Source organism: Herpailurus yagouaroundi, unplaced genomic scaffold (genome assembly GCF_014898765.1).
Source record: "Herpailurus yagouaroundi ecotype Mexico unplaced genomic scaffold, PumYag 67793, whole genome shotgun sequence".
NCBI lineage: Eukaryota > Metazoa > Chordata > Mammalia > Carnivora > Felidae > Herpailurus > Herpailurus yagouaroundi.
This window is the reverse complement of record NW_024420586.1, coordinates 675,351-693,779: the sequence shown is the minus strand read 5'-3', so window position 1 is coordinate 693,779 and position 18,429 is coordinate 675,351. Positions and strand designations below refer to the sequence as shown.

At 41.8% G+C, this 18,429-nt stretch overlaps 1 protein-coding gene and 1 long non-coding RNA gene across 3 annotated transcripts in view; one reads left to right on the top strand and one right to left on the bottom strand.

The window, feature by feature from the left end:
• Positions 1-18,000, bottom strand: part of PHEX (phosphate regulating endopeptidase X-linked) — a 232,304-nt gene extending 214,304 nt beyond the window's left edge. For both annotated transcript variants that reach the window (XM_040468742.1, XM_040468743.1), the window contains exons 1-3: positions 15,106-18,000; positions 10,121-10,189; positions 1,821-1,982 (exon numbers count right to left, since the gene is read on the bottom strand). In XM_040468742.1, the coding sequence (XP_040324676.1) occupies positions 1,821-1,982; positions 10,121-10,189; positions 15,106-15,223 (349 nt within the window). In that variant the 5' untranslated portion in view covers positions 15,224-18,000. The remainder of the gene's footprint in view (positions 1-1,820; positions 1,983-10,120; positions 10,190-15,105) is intronic.
• On the top strand, positions 9,569-12,623 carry LOC121025939 (uncharacterized). The gene is made up of 3 exons (XR_005788202.1): positions 9,569-9,978; positions 10,078-10,244; positions 12,355-12,623. It is a non-coding gene; the product is annotated as an uncharacterized LOC121025939 (long non-coding RNA).
• Positions 18,001-18,429: the final 429 nt, after the last annotated feature.

The window sequence follows — 18,429 nt, the reverse complement described above, 5'->3', positions numbered from 1 at the left end:
TCCTTCCTCTCTAACCTTTTTTTTTTTTTCCTTCCCCTCCCCCATGGTCTTCTGTTAAGTTTCTCAGGATCCATTAGCTAAGTTTTTAAATAGATGGGTGTGTACATGAGGTTTTGCATATATACCCACAAGTGGAAAAGAAAGAATCTGGAAAGATGTATACCCAATTACTTCATTAGTCATCATTTCTAGGGGTGGATTTATGAGCAACTTTCTTACTTTTTGCTTTTAATTTTTGTTCCTTTTTCTTTTCCCAGAAGAGCTTAGAAGTCAAATTCTTCATTTTTAAAAGAAGCAAGCAAAAAAAAAAAAAAAAACCCTTGTGCCGCTCTCAACAATTTAGTCTTATTTCTATGAATGCTCAAGGATCTCATATACAGTATCCTCCTAAAAAAGCATATCAGTACTGAATTTGATTTTTACATTAAGACATCCCCAGGAAGTGCTTTAAATTATTTTAACTGCTTCATGCCCTGAAGATAGAAATCTTCTGGCTCTAATTAACATATAAGGATCATCTATGGCAAATCTTATCTTTTTCTTGTCTTTCACTGTCATTTCTGCGTGCATGATTGTATGTGTGTCTATGCACACAACTGTGCACACATCTCTCTGTCTAGGAGGAAAAGCCAAAGAAAGGAAACAGGAAATAGGCAAGAATGGTAGGTGAAGGACCAACGTAAGTTAATGTTATACAGGAAAGTAAGTAAATTCATTTCTCAAGGTGTTATTTATCATTCTATACTACAGGAACCTCACCTGTTGGGTTAGGGGATAAGTGACATTCTTAAAAATTCTCTTTTATTCTAGTTTATGAAAAGATAAAGCCCGCCTAAAAAATTTAAGTGTATATGATTTATACTTAGTTGTGAAACTTAAGCACATTTTTCCTTACTACTGACAACAGGTATCTAATTATTGTACCAATAGTGACGTGTTAAAATGTATATATAAATTGATACATTTCATTTTCATGTACTTAAAATATTGGGGAAATGGAGATCAAGTAGAAAGAAAAATGATGATTCTTATAATGTCTCAGAAATTCTAGGTCTTATATGGCATAACTCACAGTTATCAAGAGAGGAAAAAAACATACCTATCTTTGTCTTCTCAAAACAATTACCTTATCTAGCCTTGAAATCTCCCTACTTCCATCCCAAAGTGCCTTTCTCCAATAGCTCAGAATAAAAAAATAGATCTAATATGAAGAGAAGTACCTCTAGTAAAAGACTTTTCCAATTTTTGAAGTGTGTGTATGCATGCACACATAGCTATGTGTATGCACACATATGTGAGTATGTGTGTGTGAACCTGTTGTTGCTACAGAGGCCATGGGAGAAAATAAAGTCCCCCCAGAGCCAACTCAGAAGTTAATAGGAACAATATGTCCAACACAAGGTCATCCAGAGTTCTCAAAAGACAATGAGGTGTTAAGTACATCTTGTAGCCATGAAAATCCAGGACACAAATGAGCAAGTGATGAAGTTTGCTCTGAACACAAGAGACAAGTAAGTATATTGATATAAAATAACTTTCAATAACCATTCCTTTGCTCCCAGTCTCCATGAAATGCTATTTATCCTTCAGCAGAACTTACTATTACCAAATGCAAATGTAATGAAGCCTGTGTGAAGGCTTGTGTATGAGGTGTGGGAGGATGAAATCCTACTATTTTCCTTTCAATATTTTGTTTTTAAAAACCTTGGAAATGAATTTAGTTAAAAAGTAAGCAGGCATGCTTCAAATCCAAAACTGTGTTTTTCTTGTCAAGTACTGCTCTCTAAAAAGTACATCACCAAACCCCAATAGAAACTTACCCTTCAACTTGAGGTCAACGTTATGTCTCAGCCAAGGGTAAACCCCATAGCTTGGCATATCTTCAGGAATTGGATTATTCTGTATCCAGCCATCACAAGCGAACCGGAAGAAATTATCACAAGGGTCCACAGAGAGATTTACCTTACTCAAGATAGCAGCAGCTATTTAAAAAGAAAATCATAGGATTAATGACAAGCACTGAACACTATGTACTATTCTCTTCCAAATTAAACAACAATTTCACATGAACCAGCTTCCAAGCCTTGGCTTTTACTTTTCCTCTCAAATGAGTCCCCAAATCAACTTCACGATATGAAATTACCATAATCAGAATGAGTAGGTAAAAGCTTGGTGGTATTTATGGTTTTTGCAGCACTGCCCCTAACATCTGTGGGCCATGGGACATGAATACAAACGGAGCCTTTGGTATACTGTCTGCAAAGATGTGTGCAACATTTCCTTCCATCCCTCTCCTCTTTTTGCAGCGTGATTTTGTGACTCATTCCATCAAGTGATAGGATCTACTTCCCCTGTCAGGAATCTAGGTTGGCCTTGTGACTTACTGTGACCACCAGAATATAGCAGAGTGACTGTTTTTGAGTTTCAAAGCTAGGCCTTAAAAGGGCCTTGTACCTTCCATGTTAATTCCCTTTGAATGGAGCCCTATGACAAAGCCTCCTAAAGGAGGTGAGGCCACACAGAAACTAACCAAATCAGCAGACTGAAGCCATCAGGAACCTTCCAGGCCAGATGACCCTCCAGCTGAATACAGCTGTATGAACGAGCGTAGGCAACAGCAACAGAGAAACTCCCAATGAACCCACGGAAGCATAAGAAATAGTAAATCACTCATGTTTCAGGACGCTAAGGTTTGGGGGTAGTTTGTTCCACAGTGAAGGCTAAGTGAAACAGAGGCCCACAGGTCATATCTAAATCTCTAAAAGATGTATTTACAATATACCTTCATAAAGACTTGGAAAGCCAGGTATGCATTCTTGAGCCCCTGGATATACAATGTAGCTCTCAGAGGAATGAACTCCTGGAAGAGATCCCCATGGGCCCTGCAGGGAGGCTCAGGGCCGTTTAGCAGGGAATTCTGGGTTATAAAAGGATATGACTGCTGACTTGGCCCTGGATTCAGGGAGAGGCACGGCCAGAGGAAGGCAAAGTGGGGCAGTGTAAATGAGGGCAGGGCCCTTCTTGCCCAGGAAACAGGACAGAACTGAGTATTTGTGTTAACAGAAAGACACAATAGACTGATTTACCATTTCTTCCTCTTTCATAAGCCCACATACAATTACACGTGAAACATAGTCAATAGATAGGAAGTATGTGCATACTTAAATATGTATCCATGAGCTTTAAAAAAATCTTTCGTTAAAACATGAGAAGGTTCCAAAACTCCTAATACAGAACTCCAACTCTCTTCTGTCACACAGCTGCTGGCTACCACTCTAACACAAAGATATGCACTGATTTAAAACACAAAGTGGCCAATATTTCAATGACATTGGAAAGATGACATTCTGGGTAATTTTCATACTTTAATTAGTGGCAGAGTATATTTATTTGAACTAATAAAACCCAATGAGTTTTCAGCTAAATAAGAAGGAATTGCCCAAAAAAAGAATAATCTGCATAAATTTATATATGCCAATTATCAGTTTGCTACATGTGTCCTCCAGGTTTAAACCTAAGGCTAGAGCAGCAATTTCTCAACACATCTCCAGAAGTAAGGGAAACAAAAACAAAAATGAACTACTGGGACCTCATCAAGATAAAAAGCTTCTGCACAGCCAAGGAAACAATCAGCAAAACTAAAAGCCCACTGACAGAATGGGAGGAGATATTTGCAAATGGCATATCAGATAAAGGGTTAGTATCCAAAATCTATAAAGAACTTAGCAAACTCCACACCCAAAAACCAAAAACTCCAGTGAAGAAATGGGCAAAAGACATGAATAGACACTTCTCCAAAGAAGACATCCAGATGACTAACAGACACATGAAAAAGCTCAACATCACTCATCAGCAGGGAAATACAAATCAAAACCACAGTGAGAATACCACCTCCCACCTGTCAGAATGGCTAACATGAACAACTCAGGCAACAACAGATGGTGGCGAGGATGCGGAGAAAGAGGATCTCTTTTGCATTGTTGGTGGGAATGCAAACTGGTGCAGCCACTCTGGAAAACAGTATGGAGGTTCCTCAAAAAATTAAAAATGGAACTACCCTACCACCCAGCAATAGCACTGCTAGGAATTTACCCAAGGGATACAGGAGTACTGATACATAGGGGCACTTGTACCCCAGTGTTTATAGCAGCACTATCAACAATAGCCAAAGTATGGAAAGGGCCCAAATGTCCATCAATAGATGAATGGATAAAGAAGATGTGGTATATATATACTATGGAGTGTTACTCGGAAATCAAAAAGAATGAAGTCTTGCCATTTGCAACTACGTGGATGGAACTAAAGGGTATTATGCTAAGCGAAATTAGTCACAGAAAGACAAATATCATGACTTCACTCATGAGGACTTAAAGATACAAAACAGATGAACATAAGGGAAGGGAAGGAAAACTAATATAAAAACAGGGAGGGAGAACAAACAGAGGGTTACTGGAGGGGTATGGCAGGGGGGATGGGCTAAATGGGTAAAGGGCATTAAGCAATCTACTCCTGAAATCATCACTTCCCTATACGCTAACTTGGATGTCAATTAAAAAATAATTTAAAAAATTAAACAAAAAAAAAACCCTAAGGCTAGATATTTCTCTGGCCTAGACTTGCCATAATTTTCAACAGCTTTTTGTCCTCAATAAAGTGAATGATATACTAATATCCTAGTTTCTGTAGGACTTCAAAATCCCCAGCACTTCACCCCTTTCCCCCCAAAAAAGACAAAGAAAAAAACTGGTTTAGAAGTTTGATAAATTTAAAACTGGTTTAATATTTTCATCTTCCAGAATTAATTCAGTGGTCTCCAATTACATTTTTACTTACTGCTACTACTTTATCATTAATAAATATGCAAATAAGCTAGAACATACAAGATCTTTATTTCAGTTTGTATTCATGATGATTCTGGCTGTATAGCCGCAGAATAAATCTGCTACATGACACCCCAGTGACATCGATTATACAAGTTTCAGTGCCACACAATATTTATAGTCACACACAAGAACCCTCACAAACATTTTTATTCACATAAGCACACTGCTTTCTGGCCACCTTCCCAAACCTCCCTCTGCCCCCAGCCTCAAACGTATTCTCTCCCATCTTCTCAGTATTCGTGCAGGTACCTACCAAAACTGCAGGATCCACTCTGACCTCAGCCCCTGACCTAAGGTGGGGGAATACATCACTCACACAGAATTTGGAAGTCAGCCCACTGAGTAGGCAAACTCTAGTTTCAACCTCCTAATCCATCATTCAGAATTCACAGCTGGGCACAGGGCTGTGCTTTCTGCAGGACAACTGAGACTTCAGGGGGACCACAGTTGTCAAGACACCACAACTCCTTTTCCCCTGCTCAGTTCCATGGAGAAAACCCAAGAAGTCTTGTTTTAATAAAAGAAACATGATGATCAAAGAAAGCTGTGAAAGACCAGGCTATGTGTTCTCTTTAGTTATTGCATATAAGGCAAATGACTATGCAGTCTCTTACTAGTGTTTATGTAGAGGTGGAAGCATCACACCCCACATACCAGCCTGAGTTTTCAAGTTTAATCAAGGCTTAAGAGAGAAGGTGGTGGCGGTAATAATGAAATCCTTAATAATGAGCATTTCCTCTGTGCCAGGAACAGACCTTTTCAGTACAGCATCATCTGGAGCCAGACTACCTGGGATTAAATGCCAGCAACATCAGGGGAACCTGGGTGGCTCAGTCGGTTGAGCGACCGACTTTGGCTCAGGTCATGATCTCACAGTCTGTGAGTTCAAGCCCCACGTAGGGCTCTGTGCTGACAGCTCAGGGCCTGGAGCCTGCTTCTGATTCTGTGTCTCCCTCTCTCTCTCTGCCCCTCCCCCACTCATGCTCTCTGTCTCAGAACTAAACATTAAAAAAAAAATTTTGGGGGCGCCTGGGTGGCTCAGTCGGTTAAGCATCCGACTTCGGCTCAGGTCACGATCTCGCGGTCCGCGAGTTCGAGCCCCGCGTCGGGCTCTGGGCTGATGGCTCAGAGCCTGGAGCCTGTTTCCGACTCTGTGTCTCCCTCTCTCTCTGCCCTTCCCCGTTCATGCTGTGTCTCTCTCTGTCTCAAAAATAAATAAAGGTTAAAAAAAAAAAAATTTAAAAAAAAAAATTTTTTTAATAAATAAATAAATGCCAGCAACATCATGCACGAGCTATGTAACATAGGGTGCCTGGGTAGCTCAGTTGGTTAAGCATCTGACTCTTCATTTCCACTCAAGTTGTAATCTCACAGTTTATGGGATCAAGACCCACATTGTGCTCTGTGATCAGTGTGGAGCCTGCTTGGGACTCTTTCTCCCTCTCTATCCACCCCTCATCCACATGTGCTCGCTGCCTCCTTCTCAAAAAATAAATAAACGTTAAAAAAAAAAAGACTATGTAACCTTGGGCAGGTTACTTAACCTCTCAGTTTCCTCATCTGTAAAAAGGGATGACTGCCACAGGATCTTCATCAGAATTAAATGAGTAAATACACATTAAGTGTTTAGAGCAGTGTCAGGCATACTGCCAAATAAATACAGTTGCCAAATAAAATACAAAATGCCTAGTGAAATTTGAATTTCAGATCAATGACCGCATTTATACTTTAGGTACGTACCAAGTATCTCAGGGGACATGTACCAAAAAAAATAGCAGTTGTTATCTATCTGCAATGCAAATTTAACTGAGCATCCTGATTGTACATATGTAGCTAAAGCTGGCAACCATACATATAATTTTTTGCTATTACCATTCCCTATTTATCTGAAACTATTGAGGTAAGATAGGTTTCAGAGATCATAGATTTTCAGATTTTCCAAAACTAATACAGTGCATATAACCACAGATAATTTACTACCCCCAGCAATATTCTGGAGTGGCACTCCTGAATCAAGCACATTAATAATTCCACAAGAAATACATGCATATTTTCCAAAATGGGATAAACAACACCCACAACAGCCTGACATGAATTAAGATCTACTTTTGCCATCCCAAGAACTGAGATCAGGTCCAGTCTTGCAAACTGACAGTTAAAATGTTCTCTGGGTCTGGGGTTAAGAATTACACATTGTGGACCCGGATTACTTCTACAACTGCTTCTATTCTCACAACTAGTATTCTAAGTAAAAACCAGTATTCCCATTTCACAGAGGGTGAACAAGAGGCTTAGGATGTTTATATAATTAGCCCAAGATCATGTGGCTTTTAAGTGGCCACATCATGCTTCAAACTCAAGTCAGCCTGTCTGCCCTTATCCATGATTAATATGCCCTTTCCTTGACATCTTTCTCCACCTCTTAATTTGAAAGCGGGACTAGGAGAAGAGGATATGGGGAAGAGGAGGAAAAGAGAACTAAAGACAGCAGATATCTCAGAAGGGGGTGGCACCCGTTCAGAAAAGGTCCAGAAGGTGATCAGTCACTTTTGTCTTCCATCGTGCAGAGCTCACACACGTGGCACCACCCCCCACCCGCCAGACACACACCCACGCAGGCTCCCTCACTTGCCCTTGTTCACAGGCAGCCCCTCCTCCATCGCCCACACACGTGCAAGCACGCACCCCCACACAGGTCCCGCCCACGCACGCACCCACTAGGGCACCTCCCCCCCCTTGCCAATGCACTTGGGCCCCAAACCTTCCCACCTTTTCTCATTTGAGAACTTCCTTGGGCCACATTTATTCAGTGTATACTTAACAGCTGTTTTGCAGGCCCCTAAGCACAGTGAAGCTCATGTTACACTGAAAAGGATGTATCCTTGGTGAGGCTTTCGTCACAGAAACAGAAAAATCAATAATTTTTTCAATATTAGAAAGCCATTCGCCAACGTGAAAATTAAAAACAGAACAGCCAGGCAAAACACACTAGCTGGCAGGAGGCGACATTATCAAATGTCATTCTGTAAGTTTTCCTCTTGCATTATTACGATGTGTAAATAGAGATAAAACACATGCAGTAAATGGCTGTCCATACAAAAAGTTGCCTAAACTCAAAATGAAAAGTTTTTAGTTCAAAAATTTCATTCTCACACATCTGCAAGGACTGTACCACAGCAAAAGTACAAGGTGACATGAAGACTAAAATCTGATTTCTGACAGCCCCACCTGGTGCCCCACTCTACTCTAGGTCATCTTCTCTCCGCTGGGAAACTCTAGGTTAGCTGCTCAAGGTGGAAACAGGAAAGGGCGTGGGAATTCCCAAATCGTTCTTGCCATTCCTGGGATGAGATCAGGAAGCTGAAACAATTGTCTAGTCACCTCACACTAGTAGGTCTATAGTATCGTGAAAAAAGAGCAAGACAGGACCAAGGCCAAAGAGTTTCATGGCACGGCCTTAGGGCACCAAAGCAATGATGGAGAGCAAACAGACATGAAGCCAGCCTGCTAATTCAGGAGGTGACCCTGGGCAAGTTATTTAGCTTCTGGAAGCCTCCATATCCTCATCTCTAGTTGGGCCTGGTGATAGCACTGACATCACCAGGTTCTAATGAAGATTTTATGACATGGCACCTGTAGGTCTCTTAACACAATGCCTGGTTAAAAGATATATATCGATCGATCAAGAATAGGACAAAAAAAATAACATAATTGTCTAATCCATTACCTTTGTATAAGGCCGCTGAATCTAAAAGCTTTCACCTGAATCTTCTCCATCTCAATCACTGCCACCTCTAAAAATTTAAGCATTACCTTGCTTCTCTGCCTTTTCTCACAACGCACATCAAATCCTTTCACAGCCCTCTGGCGCCTAAACCCTGTACACTGTGCCCTTCCATCTCAGAATTCAAGACAGCCTCACCTCTCCTCTGGCTTACTGAAATAAGCTCCTGCCTGACGACCTTCTTCCATCTTGCTCCCTATGGTCTCTTCACCACCCAGAGAGACTCCGCTGAGATCTTTTTAAATGCTAATAAGATCATGTCTCTTCCTCAAAACCTTCCAGAGGCTTTTGAGTACACTTAGGACAACCCCACAATCACCGGCACCTGGGTTCCCCACTGACCCTCATCACCTGCCCTCTTCCCCTTCACCCAGTAAGTCCTTCCGCTCCGGGACCTTTGCCCCAGCTGTTCCCCATACCTGGAAAGCCCTTTCCTCGATCTTCCCACAGCACGTCCCTTCTCATCATTCAGGGTCACTTCAGCATTACTTTCTCAGACTTTTCAGTCTAGCCATCCTGTCACTTGCTATCACAGTGTCCTACTTTAATATTTTGATTTTCTGCATAACATTACCACCAGTCGGTATTTTTCTTGCACAGTGATCACCTCGTGTGTATTGATGGTCTTTCTTCCCCTACCTGGTCATTCACCTTCACTGCTACCTCAGGGCCTGACTTGCAGTAAATATTTGGCAAATTAATTCATTAATCTCTTAAGAACAAGAGGAAGTGGAAGGGCCATGTACTTAATTCCTCCTTATGACTTTCCCCTTGGAAAATAAATTAGTGTTCCTGCCACTTAAAGAACGGGGTGGGGGTGGGGGTGGGGGTGGGGGGTGGGAGGCTGGACTCTGGGCCCTGCAAATCTAGACCCTAACCCTCTTCCCTACAGACGGAATATAATAGCTGTGGCAAAACTGAGGCAACTTGAAACCCTCATATTCACTGTGGAGCTCCCACTGATACATGGCCCAGTCACCTCAAAAAAAGCTTGACTCGCCAGGCCCTGAAGTGATTCCGTGTGACTGCGGAAGCACAGATTTACAGAGGGTTCCTGCTCGGAGGCTGACAGGTCAGACCCACTGACCAAATGATTCAGAGAGACTGCTTATGGTAAATAGGGACATGTATCGAGCTGAGGCCCAAGGAATGCCGATGGTCTCTCTGTTCGGGTCTTAAGAAAGGCCATCGGGCCTTCTAAAGCCCTTCCCGATTTCCATACAATGACTTGGAACACCGCACAGCTGTTTTTCCGCCAAGAAAACAAAAACAGGAAACCTGCGCTCCACAACTTCACACTGAGACTCGAAAGTAAACTTTCAATTTCATCAAACTTGCATTTCGTACATGGTAAACCTCAAGCAAACAGAATACTAAAAATACCACCTGTTTTCTCTTCCTCTCCCCAAGGTACCATAATTATATCTTGACACAGGAGGGAGAACTGACTTACCAGCTTCGATGCATTCCGGCTTCAGGCAGTACTCCTGTTTGGCTTGGAGACTTAAGAAACCTTGACTCACTGAAAAAACAGACCAAAATAAAGAAATGACTGGCTGATAGCAGAGCACCATCAGGTAACCCACAGTCAGGCACATATGCTAGACACGTGATGTCAGTTCATCCTTCTGAGCATTGACACAGAATTGAAAAATCCACTTGGCTCATTATCTCAGGGCCAGACTCTGGTCACAAGCTAAGTAACCTTGGTGAGCCTCTTGGCTGCTCTGAAATTCAGTTCTCTGGAATATAAGATGAGGGGGTACAATTAGACCAGTGCTTCTCAGAGTAGGGTGTCCAGGCATCCACTGCCCCCCACCCCAGCTCTTTAGAAAGGCAAATTACTGAGCCCCACCTCTGACCTGAATCAGAAACTGTGGGGGTGGGGCTCAGCCATTTGCATTTTTGCAAGCCCCCCAGGTGATTGTGATGCAGGCTCAGGTGTGAGGGCCTCTGGGCTAGCTGATCTCTAAAGTCTCCTTCATCTCCAATTATCCGTGACTTAAGTCTCAGAATTTCACTCTTTTTGTTTACAACTACATTCTCATTTTAGATGGGAAAAAAAGTGAAACTTACCAACCATACCATTAGGAGCAAATCCAGAGTGGAAGAAGAAAATTAGCATTTCAAGTTCTGAATCTTTTGTGAACTATCCATAGATCTGTGAAGGGGTTGGGGGAGTACACTGGATATTATTCAGCCATCTAGCTCAGCATAGCTATTGGACAGAGGCAGCATGTGGGCCAAGCTTCCGACTACTTCCACCAGAACAAAACAAAACCAAAACCCTGCGAGATGGAATTAGCTTTTCACCAATAGCTTAATTTCACCCATCTGGCTGGCAATATTATCTAAATGGATGTCTGCAGAAAGACAGAAGGGTGCCCTGTTTGTCAACTCCAGGCAGCACCTGGGCATTAGCAGATGTGGGTTTAGATTTCAAAAATATTCTTGGTAGCCAAGGAAGTTAAGGGGGGTTCATTACTGCTGTACTCTGTGAGCAGAAATAAGGAATCATTTGGAGATGTGACCGTGGGGAGATGGATGGTGGAGGGTGAAGGGTAGCCAAGGCTTTCTGTGGCATTGTCCACTGAGAAGCAGGATCAGAAAGCATAGCGGTACCGATATTTCTGCTAGAAATGGAAGACCTGTACATCTGTTGTCAGTTTGACGATTTGTATTCTTTATTAACCCACACTGTAAGAGGAGCCTGCTTTTTCTTTGTTCTTTGCTGCCATCCTCCAAACAGCCTTTTTACTTGTGATACAATACAGATACAAGAAAACTGCCTATGGAACATCTCGGGCCTATTTTTAAGAAGTATCTTAGCATAATGGTGTGTTTTGATTTCTTTAAAGAGCAAAGAAAAGTTAGATAAAAATATAAATGTGCAGCATAAACATTAGTATGGAATATTTTCTTAGGACTGGGTGAGGGAACCATGGGGGACGTTTTCCCTTCAGTCTACTTCTATATGTTTACCAAATGTTCTTTGATGAGCCTGTGTTATTTTTTACAATGAGAAAATAAGCCTTATTATAAGCAACATTGTTATGATTACGAACAGTACCACCTTGATACTAGCCTTATCTTATTTGTTTAGAAAAAGCTAATGAGGGGCGCCTGGGTGGCGCAGTCGGTGAAGCGTCCGACTTCAGCCAGGTCGCAATCTCGCGGTCCGCGAGTTGGAGCCCCGCGTTGGGCTCTGGGCTGATGGCTCGGAGCCTGGGGCCTGTTTCCGATTCTGTGTCTCCCTCTCTCTCTGCCCTTCCCCCGTTCATGCTCTGTCTCTCTCTGTCTTAAAAATAAATAAACGTTGGGAAAAAAAAAAGCTAATGAAATGCTGTACTTAAAGAGTTACCACTTTCATGGAAAAGAATTCTTGACCCAAACCCTCTAAGGAAGCAGAACTAGGTATCTTTATCTGAATATGAGTAAAAGGGAGGTTTAAATTAAATTAATTGAGATGCAGACAGACCTCACCCCTCGAGGAAGAGCATTATATCCATGCAGGGTTGAGATCCCACAAATAAATAAGGATCAACAAACCCAGATAATGTGAGGGTGCAGGTGAGAGACATCAAGACAACAAGGAAAACATTTTTAATATAAAACATGATAGTGTTACTTTTTACTGGTTAGGTGCTTTAAAAAAAAATTTAAGAACAGTTTGGTTTCTCATTTTAGATTTTTCTGTAACCAGTGGAAATGACCTCAGAATGCAGTGGAGTCATCCACATATCGGCAGCATGAGAAGAACCATAAAGCAGGGGCTCAGCATACTATGGTCCATGGGGCCAAGTCCAGTCTCCTGCCAGTTTCTGTACAGCCTGTGAGCTAAAAATGATTTTTATGTGTTTTAATGGTTGGAAAAAACCACAAGAAGAATATTTCATAAAATGATCTGAAATTCAAATTTCAATGTTCAGAAATCAAATTATATCAGAACACAGTCATGCGCATTTGTGTACACATTTGTCTGTGGTCGCTTTCTTGCCACGACAGGGTCAAGTAGCAGCAACAGAGACTGTATGGCCCAGAAAGCTGAAAACATTTATTATCTGACCCTTTCCAGAAAAAGTTTGCCCACCATTGCATTTGAGAAAGAGACTGTGGGGATGAAGAGGTGAGGGAGGAGGAAAAGAAAGGACACTTTAAAATAAATTGATTATTGGCATATGGTTATACCTGTTGTTTTAAATTCTATTGCTGTAGCTTCTCTGAGACCACCCCAAGGCCAGTGGCAGTCGCTCTTACTGTGGAAGGACTAAGATTTAGGGAAGAGATTAGCCCAGAACCTAAAATGCAAAGAGGGATGCTAGAAATTGCAGGCCTGTGCCTGAAATTGAACAGACAGAAAAAATATCAACCAGCAAGCACCTTGAGGAGTAGAGGACTTAACCAGAATATTGTCACACAGAGCATTGCCTTTCAGGTCCCTAGATATTTTTAGACGAGGACTTCACTAGGTGCAGGGTGGAGGTGGCTGGCAGAGCCTGGGGGACTAGGCAGTAAAGAAGGGTCTGGCTGAAGGAAGGCTGAAACAGTGCAGAGATGTTTGACAAAAGCTACTAAAGAATGTGCATTTATCTTAAAGCAAATATCCCCAAATGTATACATCCAAATGGACGTGGTCAGCTAAAGCAATGCTTCTCAAACTTTAATTTGCAAATGAATCGCCTGGAGATCTTATGAAAACACAGATTCTGAATTAGTGGGTCTTGGGCTGAAGCGCAGGCTCCCAAATGGTACTGATGCTGCTGGTCCATGGACCGCACTGAGTAGTGAGGGTGTCGGGAGGCCACACCTTTATTCTCTAACATCATTCAGACTGCTCTTAGAAATCTGCAGTAAGAGCCAGGTTACTGGGCACACTGCAAAGTTATTTTTTTTCTGCTTTATGCAGGCCTCCTTACCCATAATAGCATTGCCTGGCTTCATGAACTTTACTATGCTCTAAAACCTTTAGAGCTGTTTCCAAAGAATCATCTCCTCTTAAAGAACAAAGATTTGCTGCCATGGAGAATATTCCAACTAATATGGAACAGCCTCAGAATGTAATCATAATGGTGGAATTTCAAAATGCTCAAGCAATAGTAACATCGTTAAAAACAGCACATATTTTTCAATAAGCAATCATCATTGGGATTTTTGAGTGTAGGAGTGTTCACAAAACACAAATAGTCTAACTTTGCACTCACTTCCCACATCCTATGTAGTCCCTTGGCATGCCTGTATCATTTTTCCTCCTGTTTGTACTTCAGGGTAGGACACATCTAAATCCCAAGTGCCGAGAAATCTCAGAAAAGTGTTTGAGAGCCACAAATTCAGTTGCAGGAGTAGGAGGTTAGCTGTATATTGAAAGCAATAAACCTATCTAATTTCCTAAATCTTCAGCCACAGAAAACATGGAAAGGTGGTTGGCTGCTTTTAGCAGAGTTTTCAACCCCAGAGCCCTAACTATTTTAAAGTTTAATCACTGATTTCCCTTGCCAAAACAAACATGGCCTCCTGAAACCTGTACAAGCCAAAGAATGTTTCCAGGCTTGCTGTATTTCAGACTGCACCTAAACTCTCCTAAATATAGGGCTTGTTCCTATATACCTTTCAAGCTAATGAAATAGTATGGGCTGTATGACAAAAACACAAAGGGTAATAATCAAGGGCTCAAAATGCCTACAATTTTAGAACACCTGTGTCCTCTTTCCAAGACATTTCATTCTTATTCATAGGAATGTGCTTTTCATCACATATGCTCTCTGGGTACATCATTCTCACCAAGAGTTATTACAATAATTAAATCCCAGTACCTTTCAAATGCTGGAAGGAAAACCTGTTTTCCTTCATATTAATTTTTAAATCTACTAGAAAGGCAGAGTTAACATTTCATCCCACCAGAGTCACTGGATTAGAAAGGCACTGAAGAATATCATCAAGGTTCATGTTTAAAGACTGCTTTGTATTTTTTTTTTTTTTAGTTAAATTTCATGATTCGTTCAGGCAAACATTAACAAAAATCAAAGGGGCAAAAAATTCCAGCATGGTTTTGATCACAATGTAAAAGTCTCTCCTCACAAAATAAATGAAAGTATCTGACTATGAAATCACAAACATTCATTCTGCTAAATATAAAATGTAACGCGTAAAGAAAATGTTTGCCCAGTACGACCGAATCCTCCAGCCACCGGAAGCCACTTTATACCCATTTCACATTATGGACTATATGCCTCGTGCTTAGGCGTATTTATTCATTCCGCGTCCTAAAGAAAAGGCCCCTTTCGCACTTGCATATTTAATAGAAGCTAAGGCCACACCACCTACTAACACGTGCAAGCGGCCCCCCACCCCCTGCCTGCATCCTGACAAGGTTTGCCAGGATAAAGCACAAGGACACTTAACTGCACTCGCCCTGTTCCCTGGCCTCACCGCCCCACTTACCTAGAAAGAGGATCGTGCCCAGCACCAGAGTGCCACCAATGAACACAACCAGGGCAATTCGAGTACCTCTGTTGGCTGTTTTTCCAGGCTCCGTGCTGCTCCCCATTTCTGCTTCCATCAGGAGGGACGTAGAGGCCACGGGAAGAGAAAGTCACTTTTTGTGGTTTGGTGGCTGGTCTCAAGAACCTGTGAGGCGTTGACATCCAAGGTCCTCTTGCTCTTCTACTAAAAGACAGCTTTAAAAAATCCCGTCAGAAAATCTTCCCTCGCCACCCTTTCTCAAATATTTCTTCACAAATGAAATAAAAGAAACCCAAAATATTGGTTGCCTTGGCTTTCCCCCTGACCAGAAAAAACAAACAGTGGTTGCTTTATCTTGGGGCTCTCCCCCCAGCAAAGTCCCTCTCAACCGATTGTTTGGCAGGCTCTTCTCTCAGGCGTTCTGAGTGTACATGTTTTACTATGCTGCTGAACAGATGTTTTAGCTATTTAAATGTATAGTCACTTGGGGAGGAAAAAACAATTGTCTTTATCAAAACTGGATTCTCATCAAACTCTTCCAAACCATGATAAGTTAGGTGGCAAGGATTCTCCGGACCCACTTTAAGGTCTCAATGAATCACGTAATTCTTTTGCAATAATCATTCTGCTCGCCTGAATTGTCTCCATCAAAGATATTGTTTCTGTGTGCAAGTCCCTTTTTAAAGCCCTCTAAGAGTTCCTGGGATATCCTGGAGCATTTTATTTTAGGAACTTTGTGTATGACGGCATGTGCCAAAAATCAGAGTCACAGTCCAGTGCAGTGCAAAGTAGCAATTAAGACAACCTACGGAGGCTGATGGTTTTGACTGGAATTTTTTTTAAGGAAAAGGAAAAAGCATTTCCTCTCTGTGGTGCTAGGAATTGTACAGAACACGGGTAAGTGATCGAATTAGGCTTATTAGCAACCACAGAAGAGATGGTAAAAGATTTTTTCTTCCCTGCATGTTTTGATGGAAAGTGCCCCCAGGTATTTTGTCCTCCAGTCCCACGGAGGGAGCCATTGGTTCATAGTTTTGTGTTTACATAAAATGCCCATTTCAGCAGATTCTGCAGGATAAAATCAAAGGCAATTTGTCTCTCTGGAAAGACTGAGTTAATGACTGGGTCTTTGATTTCTTTAATTATGCTAACAATTTAAATTATGGCAATCTGCTTTCTTCATGGGGAAGGGCAACTGAGATCCCAATGCTATTGAAATGATACCGATTTTATTATCCAGTGATACAAATATCATTAATTCTCAACACAATTACTACTTATCTGCTTTTGTTTCACTATAGGTCACAGTGGGGGTGGGGGTGGGGGTGGGGGTGGAGGCTCAGTCTGAAAACCAGTAGAGCACAGTTCTCATGCAAAACTTGTGCCCATGGCCTTGTGTGTCACACCAGAGCTAGCAGACGCTGGTGAGCCCAGTATAACATGGCCACGTGTTCATGGTCCTATCCGGCTGGTCTTGGTCAGGTCTTAGATCCTTAGCATGGGATTCTTCTGAGGTTTATTCCAAAGCACATCCTACCTTACTTTCTGCTCATTTCATGTTGCTCCAAAGCCAGAAAAGCATAAGCGTTTGTCCAAATTATGACATCACAGTATATTGTAGATACTATGTGCTCATTAGCTGTTGATGTTATTTTGTTGCTGTTACACCATACACATCTTAGCAGGCCTTTGGCTCCTAGGATGGGATTCTCAGAAGAGTTTTTGGACTTGACTCCATAGTACTTCTTAAGACTGTGAACTCCATGAAGTCAGGAATCATGTCCATCAAGTTCAATGCTACAGCCCCAGCACCTACAGCCCATGGCCCATTGCAGTGAAGGGAGAAATAAGAACAAGGAAAATCAGGCAAGTTAGCTCCAGACATTCACTCTTAAAAAGCAGCTTCAGGAAACTCAGATGTTAGTGTCTGGGGGTCTCTCAGGCTCCCAATTCCTTCTAAATGCTCAAATGATAACGATACATCACCTAGGTGTAGCACTTTCATACCCCTTTTTAACTTCATGGTAAACTTACGTGCTTGATGGCAAAGGTATTTTTTTTTTTATCTCTGGTTTGCAAATGACAACACTGAGACCCAAGGACCAGCCTCAAGCAGCATAGCAAACTGAGGAAAGGGAAAGCTGGGGAGAGAGGATCACTGCCATACACTGTTTGCTGCTTGAGAGAGGTCCCTGTGCACATGGGAGAGGCCATACACACAAACGTGACACCAGGACCCACCTCTTCCAGCTTTCCTTTCTTCTCTAAGTCTCCTCACACCTTCTGGGTCCAGACTAGCATGCAGTGGTGGCTGCTGGTTGCTGGCTGGGGTAGCCTTCACCCACCTTGGAATGGTGATTTCCCCAGAGGTGAGGACAATGGGGACTCACCCTGATCTACACCTATCCATCACTTAACCACATGAAATCATTCCTGAACTCTCAATTGCAAAGTGAAAAGCCATTAAACCAAAAAATACTTCCATTAATTGTAATAGGAAAACTACGATGCAGTCCATCCCAAACTAAGATATGCAAATGCAGAAAGAAAATGTATTAACTCAACAATGAAAACAAGCCTATAAAAGTAATCACTTTTGCGGTGTTGAAAATAAATACAGTTTGTTCATGTAATGCAAGAAATGAAGTTTTATTTTACTCACCAAAGGAATAAGGAAGACTTGAGAGTGGGTGAGGATTGGTAGGAGAAATGGTGCCAGTGAATCACCCATTAGAAGGTGCAGTCTTCATTCTGTGCCATTTTCTGCATTAATTTTTCTACCTTCTGGGAGAGGTCAATTATCTTTCACTCAAACTACATTGAAAAACACATTTGTAGCACAGACGGGGTGCCTGGCTGGCTCCGTCAGTGGAGCTTGCTACTCATGATCTCAGGGTTGTGGGTTCAAGCCCCGCATTGGGTATAGAAATTACTTTTTAAAAAATCTTAAAGAGAAAAGAAAAAAGTTGTAGCTCAGAAAAAAATTATGGCAAAATAAAGAAGTTCAAAGTACAGAGAAATATAATGAGTGCTTACAAGAGACAAAAGCAAGGGTTTGCAATCTAGGGCACATGGGCCAAATCGGGCCCATTGCCTATTTTTGTAAATAAAGTTTTATTGAAATAAAGTCACCCCCATTCAGTTACATACTGTCTACGATGGCTTTCATGCTACAAGGTCAGAGTTGAGTCGCTCTGCAACACAGATATGACCCATGAAGCTTATTTACTCTCTGGCCCTTTACGGAAACCATGGACTAAAGAGCAATAGAAGATACTACCTACGTGGCACACATACAGAAAG